At 41.5% G+C, this 14723-nt stretch overlaps 1 protein-coding gene across 1 annotated transcript in view; it reads right to left on the bottom strand.

Moving 5' to 3' along the window:
- The window catches only part of LOC137433836 (CUGBP Elav-like family member 4), a 577562-nt gene that overhangs the window by 329980 nt on the left and 232859 nt on the right, over nucleotides 1–14723 (bottom strand). Inside the window, 1 exon segment of the mRNA XM_078785224.1 lies at nucleotides 3765–3813. Coding sequence (XP_078641350.1) covers nucleotides 3765–3813 — 49 coding nt within the window.

Below are 14723 nucleotides of genomic sequence, written 5' to 3'. Positions count from 1 at the left end.
AATTCAACCACCAACAATTTTTGAGATCAGCGTTGGTCAAAAGGTCAACATAGGCTAAATGTCAACCGCTTTTTTCAAATTTCTAAAAGCCTCAATTTTCATCCGATTGACTTGAAATTTGAATAGGATTTACATATCAGGTCACTGAATTCAACCACCAATTATTTGTGAGGTCTAAAGGATGCTCTACTGAGTGCCATTCTGCCTTGTTCTCTTTTTCCAAGTGTCACTCTATGAGTGATTTTTCATTTGTTTGTCTGTCTGTCTGTGTCCGCACATGAAGTGCTAATCGAGGCCACAAACGCCACCTGGTGGTAGCCAATATTACACGGTATCTTGTTTTTTCGATTTCATGAATTATCGCATGATGTTTTTCGATTATCCATAAAATCGATTTATGTCAGATGTTTTTCGATTATCCATAAATCGATTTATCGCATGATGTTTTTTGATTATAATTAAAATCGATTTATCGCATGATGTTTTTCGATTATCCATAAAATCTATATCGCATGATGTTTTTTGATTATCCATAAAATCGATTTATCGCATGATATTTTTCGATTATCCATAAAATCGATTTATTGCATGATGTTTTTCAATTATCCATAAAATCGATTTATCGCTTGATGTTTTTCAATTAGGCATAAAATCGATTTATCGCATGATGTTTTTCAATTATCCATAAAATCGATTTATCGCATGATGTTTTTCAATTATCCATAAAATCGATTTATCGCATGATGTTTTCGATTATCCATAAAATCGATTTATCGCATGTTTTTCGATTATCCATAAAATCGATTTATCGCATGAGGTTTTTCAATTATTATCCATAATATCGATTTATCACATGATGTTTTTCGATTATCCATAAAATCGATTTATCGCATGATATTTTTCGATGATCCATAAAATCGATTTATCGCATGATATTTTTCGATTATCCATAAAATGGATTTATCGCATGATATTTTTCGATTATCCATAAAATCGATTTATTGCGTGATGTTTTTCAATTATCCATAAAATCGATTTATCGCATGATGTTTTTCGATTATCCATAAAATCGATTTATCGCATGATATTTTTCGATTATCCATAAAATCGATTTATGGCAGATGTTTTTCGATTATCCATAAATCGATTTATCGCATGATGTTTTTCGATTATCCATAAAATCGATTTATCGCATGATGTTTTTCGATTATTATCCATAACATCGATTTATCGCATGTTTTTCAATTACCCATAAAATCGATTTATCACATGATGTTTTTTGATTATCCATAAAATCTATATCGCATGATGTTTTTTGATTATCCATAAAATCGATTTATCGCATGATATTTTTCGATTATCCATAAAATCGATTTATCGCATGATGTTTTTCAATTATCCATAAAATCGATTTATCGCTTGATGTTTTTCAATTAGGCATAAAATCGATTTATCGCATGATGTTTTTCAATTATCCATAAAATCGATTTATCGCATGATGTTTTTCAATTAACCATAAAATCGATTTATCGCATGATGTTTTTCGATTATCCATAAAATCGATTTATCGCATGATGTATTTCGATTATCCATAAAATCGATTTAATGCATATTTTTCGATTATCCATAAAATCGATTTATCGCATGATATTTTTCGATTAATCCATAAAATCGATTTATCGCATGATGTTTTTCAATTATCCATAAAATCGATTTATCGCATGATGTTTTTCGATTATCCATAAAATCGATTTATCACATGATGTTTCAAAACGTTATGGACAGATTATGACAAGACGTGGCGGACAGGTTGGGCGTGTGACAATGACGAAATGATTATATTTCGGTGAAGATTCGAATCTGTGTCGGGACAATATAATTTAAAAATTTTTTTTACTGATTCTTCACCACTGAGATATGGGGCCAAAACGATATGTAGCATGATATTCCAAAAAGTTGTGGATGGATTATGACAAAACTTGGTGGATGAGTTTCTCAGGCAACGCGAACAAGCCGATTACATTTTGGTTAAGCTCCGGATCCAGATATGACCTATCAGCGGGATAGAAAACGTAAATTGTTCAGCCTGGTGGAGGTATGTGCTCTACCGAGTGCTGTTGCCAATGTTTTCAGATTTTGAAGGGGTTGCACTTTAGGATTTATCACCTTTTGTGGCCATCTATATATCAGATACCACAATACGGCGACATCTCTTAACATCCTCCCCCAGTGTGTACGTAATAAATAGATTCCGCCTTCACGTAACTTAATTCGTTATGTAATGGGCTCGCTTGACATATACCAATTAGCGTGTAAAATATTCCTCGAAGCACTGCCTGCTGAAGGTCGCATCGCTCGGCCGTCTCCACTGCCAGAGCAAAGCCCATGTACGTGGAACGAGGAAATGAGGGAGCGAGGGCGCGGCCCGCGAGGGGTCCTTGGAAACGCCGTTCTTTGTGCATGGATACGGGCCGCAGAGCCTGGAATGCTCCTCGTGTCGGGCCTGTCCGAAAGGGGCACGTAGCTCAGAACGCTAAATACCATCGGTTATCCTTCTTCTTGCATTCATGTGACCATTGGACAGTGTTCCTTTAGTGTGGTGGTCAATTCCCTGTGGGCATCTCATGTGACCATTGCAGTGTTCCTTTCATGTGAGTGTGATGGTCAGTGCCCTGTGGGCATCTCATGTGACCATTGCACAGTGTTCCTTTGGTGTGAGTCTGATGGTGAGTGCCCTGTGGGCATCTCATGTGACCATTGCACAGTGTTCCTTTGGTGTGAGTCTGATGGTGAGTGCCCTGTGGGCATCTCATGTGACCATTGCACAGTGTTCCTTTGGTGTGTGTGATGGTCAATGCCCTGTGGGCATCTCATGTGACCATTGCACAGTGTTCCTTTGGTGTGTGTGATGGTCAATGCCCTGTGGGCATCTCATGTGACCATTGCACAGTGTTCCTTTGGTGTGAGTGTGATGGTCAATGCCCTGTGGGCATCTCATGTGACCATTGCACAGTGTTCCTTTGGTGTGAGTCTGATGGTCAATGCCCTGTGGGCATCTCCTTAATAGGTCATTATCATCATAATATTCCCAATTATCTGTTGGCATACAAACCCCACCATACAAACCCTTCTCCCCCAATCGATTTACCTCTCACCCCACACCCAACACCTTAAGACCTCTCGCTGTGGTCTTCCTTCAAGTCGCCCTTATATTAGTTCCACATCGACCGGGCAGATTCATTCGCCCCTAGACGGCTAAAAACGCCTTATGGCGCAACATGTCCGTCCAGCCCAGATCGTGAGCCCACCTTTGATCCCCCCCCAACGACCTCGGATCTTCAACCCGTGCTTCACAGCATTGTAGTGCATTAGCGGAAAAACAGGGTGGAGGGAGTATTAGGGTTTGTGCAATGCCATAAACAAACTGCTGCATCAATAAATTCCATTGCACATTATTACCATACATACGAAAACAGGTAAAATATGGCTCCTTGGTTACGACGGCACACCTGTATACACCTATATACGTACAAGCATTCATAAACGACTTCTTCACGAATGGCGGAGCGCAAAAGACACATCGAACCAAAGCTGGGAAGTGATAAGGCCAATGGCGGAGGAGATTTGAAAAACGTTGCAATACATAACAAACGTTATTAACACGTCAAACAAGTCGTAAGGACTCGGCAGACATTATCGGGACAGGACACTGGATGTGAACAATGTCTCACGAGTATAAGGATTTGGAGAAAAGGGACAACTACCTCCCCTGCTCTCGCTGTCCGCCGGTTTCACTTGGATTGGTCGATTCATCTGAAAAGCAAAAACAGAAAGTGATGCGTTAGACAAACGAGAGTGGGACAGGGACAGAGATGTGTAGATATAGACAGGTGTAATAGTGTAATACGTAATAGATTGGTAACAGGTTTAGTTAAGTAGTTAGAAAGACTGAGAGAAAGATCTTTCGTTCATTTCGTGTGAGGTCTGTGACTGCTGGTTGCATCATTGCTGGGAGTGCGGCTGTGCTGCCGATGCTGTGCCCCAGTTCGTTTGGGCAGGAATTTTGGAATTCGCCTCCTCTTGGTGAATTACACCGTGGGATGTTTAACGTCCACCAAGGAATGCTGGTGGTTGAGATGCCCAGTTTAACATCCATCCGAGGGATGGCGCACACATCGCGTCTGAAACACCAAGGTGAGAGTTTTTTGGATGTGTGAAGATATTTAAACCCAGGCTAGATATCTTAGAGATGTGTGTGTGTGTGTGTGTGTGTGTGTGTGTGTGTGTGTGTGTGTGTGTGTGTGTGTGTGTGTGTGTGTGTGTGTGTGTGTGTGTTAAAATGGTGGAACCTTGTGTATGTGTGTGTGTTACAATGGTGGAACCTTGTGTATGTGTTACAATGGTGAAACCTTGTGTGTGTGTGTGTGTGTGTGTGTGTGTGTGTGTGTGTGTGTGTGTGTGTGTGTGACAATGGTGAAACCTTGTGTGTGTGTGTGTGTGTGTGTGTGTGTGTGTTACAATGGTGAAACCTTGTGTGTGTGTTACAATGGTGGAACCTTGTGTATGTGTTACAATGGTGAAACCTTGTGTGTGTGTGTGTGTGTGTGTGTGTGTGTGTGTGTGTGTGTGTGTGTGTGTGTGTGTGTGGCAATGGTGAAACCTTGTGTGTGTGTGTGGCAATGGTGAAACCTTGTGTGTGTGTGGCAATGGTGAAACCTTGTGTGTGTGTGGCAATGGTGAAACCTTGTGTGTGTGTGGCAATGGTGAAACCTTGTGTGTGTGTGTGGCAATGGTGAAACCTTGTGTGTGTGTGGCAATGGTGAAACCTTGTGTGTGTGTGTGGCAATGGTGAAACCTTGTGTGTGTGTGGCAATGGTGAAACCTTGTGTGTGTGTTACAATGGTGAAACCTTGTGTGTGTGTGTTACAATGGTGAAACCTTGTGTGTGTGTGTTACAATGGTGAAACCTTGTTTGTGTGTGTGTGTTACAATGGTGTAACCCACGTGTTTGTTTATAATGGTGGAATCGAATGATCAAAGTGGGCCAAGTGAATGACCAAGTGATTGCAGTGCGGGTTGTGCTCAATTCCAGGGTTCGATTACGCGCGGAGCCGATCAGCTCATGCAGCGAGCATCACAAGGCAAAGGCTGCGGTCATCCCTTAGGCCGAGCGAGGATCATCCGTTCTAGGCTCCTCACGAGCATCGCCGGATCAGCAGCGGGAAGCGGGATGACAAGATGAGCCCCGACCGACGGACTTATCTTTCAGAACCGTCTGGGCGCACGTCTCTGCCTCTCGGAGCACCAAGTGGCGCATGATTTACGGCGACATCTCGCCTAATCAGGGCCGCCAAGTCACGGCGCGATCATTCCGCTAAAACCGCCTTCATTTTTTTTTCCAGTTACCCCCAAAAAGTCCTGCCTTCCCGAGTCGACCGCCGGCTCGCTATAATGAGCTCCATTCGTTTCCGCGCCGGGCGCATTCGGACGAGTGTCAACCAGAGCTTGCAAGCAATTCCTTCTCGCAAGCTACTTCCATCTTAGAGCCGCGGTCTCTTAAAATATGTATGCGTGACGCCGCGTTCCGCATTGTGCGGAGCACCGGTTTTCTCGCGAGGGTCATCAACCCGGGAACATGGGCACCGCGCAATGGGCTTGGCCTGGAGGCATTTGGAAATCGAATTGTGGGTACACATTGTACAAGGGTTTGTGGACTTCAAACGGGCATCATTTTGCCCACGATGCTCGGGCCGGACATTCGTAGAGACGCGTGCGGCTGAACCGCGCTCAAAGCTTTCCGCCATATTTCCCCGAGAACAAATCATAAATATATACAGGGCATCTCATTCCAAGAAAATGTATGCAGATTTTATTCACCGAAAACTATACTGCTATCTTTTCGTCCTCTACCTTATAGTCAGGGCCCTTCGGGATATTTTGGGGCCGTTTGGTTCAAATTCTTACAAAAGCACCAAATTTGGCCCAGATGTTGCCCATGCCATACTCTTTCGATTTTTGACGGGCGCCAAGACGGGCGCCCCCCCCCCCCCCGGGGGCCCCATATTGGCGAAATACTAAATGGCCGCCACCCGGATTAGAGGAAAATCAGTTAAATAACCAAAAGGGTTGGAATCATGTATGATACCACTTTTCAGGGGTTTTCGAGGTCGAGGAATCCAATTATGATGTTATTTTGATGATTCGAGGTCAAGGTCAACCCTCAAGGGCATTTTTGAGTCAAACATGTCGGTTTTTGAGTTTTTTGTCAAGATTTACGCGAGGTTCACCATTTTATGTTTCTGGGTTGGGTAATCGAACTCTGACCTTATTTTTGACAATTAGAGGAAATATTTACATGTCTATTTCCTAATTTTCAGGCATATGCAGTTCATCAGTCTAATTACAAAGGTACGGATTTTGATGTTTTATGAACTGTATGCCATATCCTTGTGTTTAATTTTTGTGCGATCATGATCCGGGTTCATGTATACATGATTGTATACATGTCATAAATATGACGTCATAGGTCATGTGACCTGGCGGCCATATTGGATTTTATGAAAACCTTAAAAATGGATCCCTGCCTTCATTTTTCGATCGATTCATTTTGAACTTTGACCACTTATAGTATGCCATGTGATTGGATGCATATCCTAATTATGACGTCATAGGTCAGGTGACATGGCGGAATGGACCGGTATGGTCCCCGGATCATACCGCCCTTGGCGCCCATCAAAAATCGAAAGAGTATGGCATGGGCAACATCTGCGCCAAATTTGATGCTTTTGGAAGAATTTGAACCAAAATATCCCTAAGGGCCCTGACTATTATAGGTGAGAGCTGACTGATGACGTGCAATCATTGCATCACGTGTTATGACAGTTTGTTACTCATTTGGGTAGTAGGAACTGCATAGCCCTTTTCTCTCTCTGCTATTTCATCAATTTGTCTGGAATGTTAAAGTCTGTAGACATTTTATTGAGACACCGTGTGTGTGAAGTCTGAGACATTTAGCATTTTCCGACTCTGATGCATAAGGAAAAAGAAAATCGTCTAACAATGGCGAAGCCGACTTGTATCTGCTTAGTGGGGGATCTGCTGTCCCCCTGTCATGACAAGATCCTCAGCTCTGAATGATGGACCTTTGTGAGGGACATCAATACAATACATCAATTTCATACTGATTGGATCAAGCGTTCTACTTGTCAATTGATGACGTCATGATGAAGGCACCTCTGACATCATTATTAACATACCCGTGGGGAGTACATTACATTCAGCCATGTTTAAATTTTTTTCCACTTTTCCACGGTTTCGGAGATATAAAGATGCAAATCTTTTCGGTTTTTCCCCAAGACGGCACCAGTACCACGTGACATGACATCATAATTGTCATTAAAAATAAACGAAAGGAGGGGGCACTCCTTTGGTGAAAATTTCCTGTCAATTGGATGAACGGTTGCAAAGAAAACGAATGTTAAAGAGACTGAACCGGTAAAATGCCGACGGAAGGGAGGGACATCCATACATACATACATACATACATACATACATACATACATACATACGGACAGACAAGCGCTGTTCCAGACGGCATTGCTCTATGGGCTTCGTCATAAATAAAAATAAATAGCACCGCAAAGCGGGCGTAACCCCTCAGCCCATGCATGGTGGAAACCAATTTCAAGATGGCTGCCGTGGCGGCCATATTGAAAATCGCAGCGCACCCATTTTCGAAAGGAACCTTCCTCTACTCAACCCCAACACACACTGCAAACATGGATTTAATCGGACAAGCCGTTCTGCTTGAAATTGACGGAAACCAATTTCAAGATGGCTACCGTGGCGGCCATATTGAAAATGGCAGCGCGCCTATTTTCGAAAGGAACCTTCCTCTACTCAACCCCAACACACACTGAAAAAATGGATTTAATCGGACAAGCCGTTCTGCTCGAAATTGACGGAAACCAAAAGTTGACGGACACCCGGATGGCTGCCATGGCGGCCATATTGAAAATCGCAGCGCGCCCATTTTCGAAAGGAACCTTCCTCTACTCAACCCCAACACTTACTGCAAAAATGGATTTAATCGGACAAGCTGTTCTCCTTGAAATTGACGGAAACCAAAAGTTGACGGACGCCCCGACGACGCCCGTGACACAATACCCCTTAGCTCAATTTGGGCTGAGGGGTGAAAACTATACACAATACACCTTGATGTAATCCAATAGTGATCATGTCCATCCTTTTCCTTCAAAACCATCAAAATTCTCCTCGGGACACTCAAATAATTTTGTTATAAACTCTTGTGGAATGGTGTTCCATTCTTCTTCCAAGATCTTCTTTTTTTTTTCTTCTTTTTTTTTTTTGTATACTGAATCGAGGCTCGTGAAAGAGCTAACATTTATTTCACAAACAAATCAACCATACAAACAAAATACACAAAAAGAGGGAGCGGAAGACAAGATGGGGAGAGAAGGGGAAGCACACAACCACAACATTTGAGAGCAGGGAGAAGTGTGGGAGGGAGAGGGCTTGGGGGCAGGAGGCGTGGGAAGGGGAGGGGGGGGGGGTGGTCTTCAAAAGATCATCGAAGTTTCTGGGATTCCTTTGTCCATTTTTTCTTTGACCATATACTCATACAGCATTAGTGATGTTGATATCTAGACTTTGGGGGGAACATTCCATGAATTGAAGGACTCCAGCTTCCTCCTTCTTTTGTCAATAAGTTCTAATTACATCAGCTGAGTGTTTGTGATCACATGATCTTAATATAATATCAAGTCTTGCACCACAGGGGATATCATGGTGGATTATCAGATGTTTTATACCTTGCTGCCGTCAATATTCCAGGTGGCCTGAAAGTCGCTTTACCCCCGTTAAACTTATTGCACCTTCAGTCGTGTGGTGGTGAATTCAGTGGTGAGAGGAGAATGATGGAGCGATACAGATACAATGACTTATTAATTATTGTACGTACAGCCTGATAAAACCTGGATATTAAGGGTGTAGTACTGGTGAACAGGTGATTTTTTTTGATTTTTTTTTTTGTTAGCTGAACAGTTTCCCTATAGTCTTATAAACAAGAATCATGCCATTCGAGGTCATAGAAGTACCCCTAAATATTGTTATCTTTACACGCAATTTACAAGAAATATAATATTTTGCATGAAATTTGTTATAACTTTAAATTTGCATCATTCCTTTGGGCTGAAATTAGGACAGGATATTCAGAATATCACTTCCTTTAAAATGATGAAGGCTTTTGTTTATAGGAGTAGCCATTGTGGATTTATTGAAGGACAACCAAGTTTTATCTGGTAATTGGCATAATTAGCTAATTAGTGAACATTTGACATAATTTCACAAAATCCTCTCATCAGGTAGTAGAGTAACACATGTATAATACATGTACCAAGTTTTGTGTGAAAAGAATGATAGGTGACATAGAAGATAGAAGTAGAAATGTGTTCTTTGTTTTTCCTTGTTTTTTATTGACGGTCTAATTTATGCAAATTATATGCATGTAATATGACAAAGAAGCGTTGAAACTGGTCTGAGTTAAAGCCAAGATTATATCTTTCAAGAAAAACTGAAAATTAGATATTAACTTGACTTTGTTTTTGTGTAAAGGCCTCTCAAAGGTACCTATGTAGTTTTCTCAATTTTTCACCAGTACTACACCCTTAAGCATGGAGGATGTTCAATTCAAGTTGTTTTTTTTTTTTGTTTTTTTTTGGTATACAACATCGAGGCTCGTGTAAGAGCTAACATTAATGACAAAAAAAACAAACGGACACACGAGACAAAATAAAAGGAGCGGGAGACCAGATGGGAAGAGGGGGAAGCGCACAAGTACAACAATATGAGAGCAGGGACATCGGGAGATCTGTGGGAGGGAGAGGGCTTGGGGGGGAGGAGGGGTGTGTAGGGGGGATGGGTGGGAGAGGTATAAAACACATGGAGTAAAAAACAAACAAAAAAAACACTTGGACAACACAGGTTTGGGGTTTCATATCTTCGCAAGTGTTGGGCAAATTGCTGGAAATGTATGGTACAGTGTGGACTGAAAGTCGCTTTATGCCTCCCTCGCTTTACTTTACCCCTTTAAAGCGTTCATCCTTAAACTCTTTTAAAAAGTGACGTTTGTAGTTCATTTGTTCTGTCAGTTATGCTGTCAATCCAAAGAGGGTCTATTTTTAATCCCTATGGATGTCATCCTCGTTAGATAGCTTTTTGGGTCGCCCGGTCCTGCGTTTGTCAATTACAGATGATGTTTCTGTCTGTACCTTGTCGATTGCGCTTCGGATGGCACACCTTGAAAATCGAGTGATGTGAGCTATTATTTCACTCCGTTTTTGCTTCTTCGTGCAGAAACAATTATATAACGATCTTCGACTGAAATTCTAGCCATTTTGTTTTAAGCTAACAGTTAATCCTGATATATCTGTTTATACTATTTCGCAGTATGAAAAGTGGGCTTTTAGCTTTATGGATGCGTAGAGAGGAACACTTTATGGATGTGTTTATGGATGTGTGGATGTTAATGATGATGAACACCTGACTGAGTCATCAATTAGATTTGATCGGCAAACTAGCATATTACCTGTAGGAATGTTAACCGAGCACATTACCACCTCTCTACAGTGACTGACACACACACACACACACACACACACACACACACACACACACACACACACACACACACACACACACACACACACACACACACACACACACACGGCCAATTACATTCTTACTGAGTAAACTTACACCTACAATTCTGACAACTACTCAACCCCTTCCTCCCCAAAGCCTCAACCTCCCCCTACCAACTATTTCCCATCTTCCCTCACTCCCACCACCCTCCTCCACCTCCCCCAACCTATATTTCCCATCCCATCTCGAAGGCAAAAATCCCCTCTCCACTTCATGCCAACAAGCCTCCCCCCACCGCCCCCCCCCCCCCAAGCCACTACCACAACTCCTCAAACCCCCAACCCCTTCCACTGAAAGTGCTCAAACCCCCCTCCCCAAAAGTAGCTCATATATTCAAAGTCCGAATCCATATTTCGCCTGATGTAGGCCGAGGACTCTTGGAAATTCGTGATTTTGAGAGACAACAGGGATTGGGAAGAGGTCTTCCATCCATCTGGTTGTTGTTTTTTTAAGTGGTATTTATATACTCAAGCTCGTTTAGTGATCTTTCCATTGAGACGTGTTAGATGTAAGCAAAATAAAAATAACATGAGTTTCATTAAAGCCAAGTCTTGCTGTGTGTGTTGTCATTTGAAGCATCTCGTTGTGGTTCAGCATATGCAAATATAGTCCACCATTTTCAATGAAATTTCAAGCCAATATATTTATTTATCATAAAACTCTCACTGTCTAAGCATATGGTGCGCACTGAGTACTTTTCACAATCATATCAGAAATCGTATTCAGCATGGGGTGGAAAAGGGTCGATAGGTCCACCTGGGTGCTCAACATGCCAGAGAACATAAATCTAGAGAACAGGAAGTCAGTTAAAATGACACCTCTCTTGGTCACTCTCATTGTCTTTACAATCCAGACTATTTATCTCTGTAGTTGTAGTCTCTGGTTCTGTCAGAGTGGTCATTGGGTTCCTGGTCACCTCCCTGACCAAGGTCCTTCTTGCCCGGTTGTTCAGTTTGGTCGGACGGCCCGCTCTAGCAAGAGTCTGGGTAGCTCCACTTTACAATCCAGACTATTTATCTCTGTAGTTGTAGTCTCTGGTTCTCTCAGAGTGGTCATTGGGTTCCTGGTCACCTCCCTGTCCAAGGTCCTTCTTTCCCGGTTGTTCAGTTTGGTCTGACGGCCCGCTCGAGCAAGAGTCTGGGTAGCTCCATAATTTTTCCATTTCCTTATGATGGAGCTCACTGTGCTCTTGGGAACTTTCAACACTCTAGAAATTGTTTTATTCCATTTCCCAGATGTAGGCCTCCACACAATTATATCTCGGAGTTCTATGGATAGTTCCTTGGAATTCATGGTTGAGTTTCTGCTCCGAAATGCACCGTCAACTGTGGGACCTTATATAGAAAGGTGGTTTCTTTATTTAAGTCTTTCTAAGTTTCTTGCTAAATAATTACAACCTCAATTGAAATAGCCACAGGTGGACTCCAATCAAGGTGTAGAAACATCTCAAAGATGACCAAGAGAAATGGGAGGCACCTGAGCTAAATTTAAAGGGTCATAGCAAAGGGGATGAATACTTATGTCAATTTGATATTTCAGTTTTTTCTTTTTAATAAATTTGCAAAACTTTATAAAATCCTGTTTTCTCTTTGTCATTATGGGGTATTGGGTGTAGCAAAAGGGTTGAATACCTATTGACTCAAGACATTTCCCCTTTCATTTTTTTGTTATGTCAGAGGTAAGTTTGACTGCATATCACGTGGTATAGCCTTACCACAGGCTTATAGTCCGTTACTGTGTAAGAGCAGTAATGACACACGGAGGGAAGAGGCTGAACACTGACACGTGATCACTGCTGATTGGAGTAAAATCACCAAAATAATTCCATTAACATTACCAAATCACCATTAACATTACCATTATGGCTCACCATTGGTCAGTTAACCCTTCGATCAGATTGGCTGATGTGCATGGCATTTTGAAAACGCTGCTTTGTGATTGGTCATCCACCACAGCCCAGCCCTCATTATCATTTATATGGGAGGGACATTTTTGTACACTACAGGAAAGTAAACAGATGCACGTACCACGTGTTGTTGATTGAAAGGTCGAGGTAAACAAAATTTTATTTGTTCGATTGTAAGAGGTTGGAGTACACTATAAAAATCTCACTCACATTTATAACTCAATGACGTATGTAAATGAAGTCCCGCAGTTGGCTCAACTTCAGATATTTCCGGTCGTGAAAAACTATCCCCTACGGCCACGAGATTTCTAAAAAATAATTCTTCGTCGATTTTAGAATATTTGACGCCGTTTTCAGCCTCCGAAACGTGGTACCGGTAATAAGCTTTTTTTGATTTTTTTTTTCAAATGCTCGAATCTCATTGGTTCCGGTGTTTGGTGACGATTTTCGTTGAAGATAACCAGGGCCCGTGCGGGCCCGGGGAACGAGGTTGGTCTTAAAGTCTTTTAATTACAAATTAGAGGTGCATAAGATTGTGAATCAAAAAATACGGGTGAAACAAACTCCTACTGAACTTTTTCTCAATTTTTTATGCATACTTCCGCATCCGCAAGATGGCGGCCTCCATGGAGCGATTTGGTTTTTGAAATATTTTTTCAAATGCTCGAATCTCATTGGTTCCGGTGTTTGGTGACGATTTTCGTTGAAGATAACCAGGGCCCATGCGGGCCCGGGGAACGAGGTTGGTCTTAAAGTATTTTAATTACAAATTAGAGGTGCATAAGATTGTGAATCAAAAAAAAGACGGGTGAAACAAATTCCTATTGAACTTTTCCACAATTTTTATGCATACTTCCGCATCCGCAAGATGGCGGCCTCCATGGAGCGATTTGGTGCGTCAAAGCTTCGAAATTCTCAAAGGATTCAGCAAAATCTGGCTTTTCAACATAATACGTACGCGTTCATTCACAACAGGCTTTGCCGGCTATAATTGTTTTATTTTGAAATCATACTGAAGGACTTTGCGAAATTTTACACTAATGCAGGTCTGGGTCTGGGAGATCGTCAAAGAACCAATGCAAATTCAATAAAAAGTAAAAATCGTAAAATGGTGTCAAATAAGCTCACCTCGACAAAAGGAATTGAATCAATAATCCGATAAATCAATAATCAATAATCCGACACGGGAAAGGCCTACGAGAAGTTGTGAATGATCCAAAAACACAACTCACGTAAACGGCAAAGGAAAACGTAAGGCAGGAAGGAAAAAGGAATGAAAAAAAACAAACACATGACCGGAAATTACGTCAGAGGTGACTCATACCCGAGTGAATAAGTTTGGTAACTTTCCATAGCACAGCTCACATGCAAATTAGGTACTTTGAAAACAAAAGAAAGGCAAAAAATAACTCGGGTCTTGCACGAAGGACTGCATTTTTAGGAAAATTTTAATTTGTCAGAACTTTTCTCGGAACTAAAATAATTTCTTTTTGAATAAACAGTGAATAAATGTTTATCACCAAATTGTAGAAGCATTCATGGAGGGTCATGCCAAAAAACGTTTTTATAAACAAATTATAGCAAAAATAAAAAACGTACCGTGTCCATTAGACCCACGCCTGCGGATTAGGGTAAAGGTGTTTTTAGTGCAAATAAACTTTCAACTTAGGACAAATTTAATGCTATTTACGTTAATTTAAATGGGGAAAAGAGTTTCCAACAAGGTCGTTACCAGCAACGTCATTACCAACAACGTTGTTTCCAACATGGTTTCCTTTAACGTCGTTTCCGACAACATCGTCGTTTCCGACAACATCATTGTTTCCTACAACGTCGTTTCCAAAAACGTCATTTTCAACATCGTCATTTTCAACATCATCATTTCCAAAAACGTAATTTTCAACATCGTCGTTTCCTACAACGTCGTTTCCAAAAACGTCATTTTCAACATCGTCATTTTCAACATCGTCGTTTACAAAACGTTATTTCCAACATCGTTGTTTCCTACAACGTCATTTCCAACAACGTCGTCTCCTTCGACGTCATTTCCTTCGACATCATTTCCTGCAATGTCGTTTCCAAAAAGTCGTTTCCT

The sequence above is a fragment of the Myxine glutinosa genome, chromosome 10, assembly GCF_964187855.1.
Source record: "Myxine glutinosa chromosome 10, kmMyxGlut1.1, whole genome shotgun sequence".
NCBI classification, from domain to species: domain Eukaryota; kingdom Metazoa; phylum Chordata; class Myxini; order Myxiniformes; family Myxinidae; genus Myxine; species Myxine glutinosa.
Note: the sequence above shows the minus strand (reverse complement) of the source record. Positions and strands in the feature narration are given on the sequence as shown.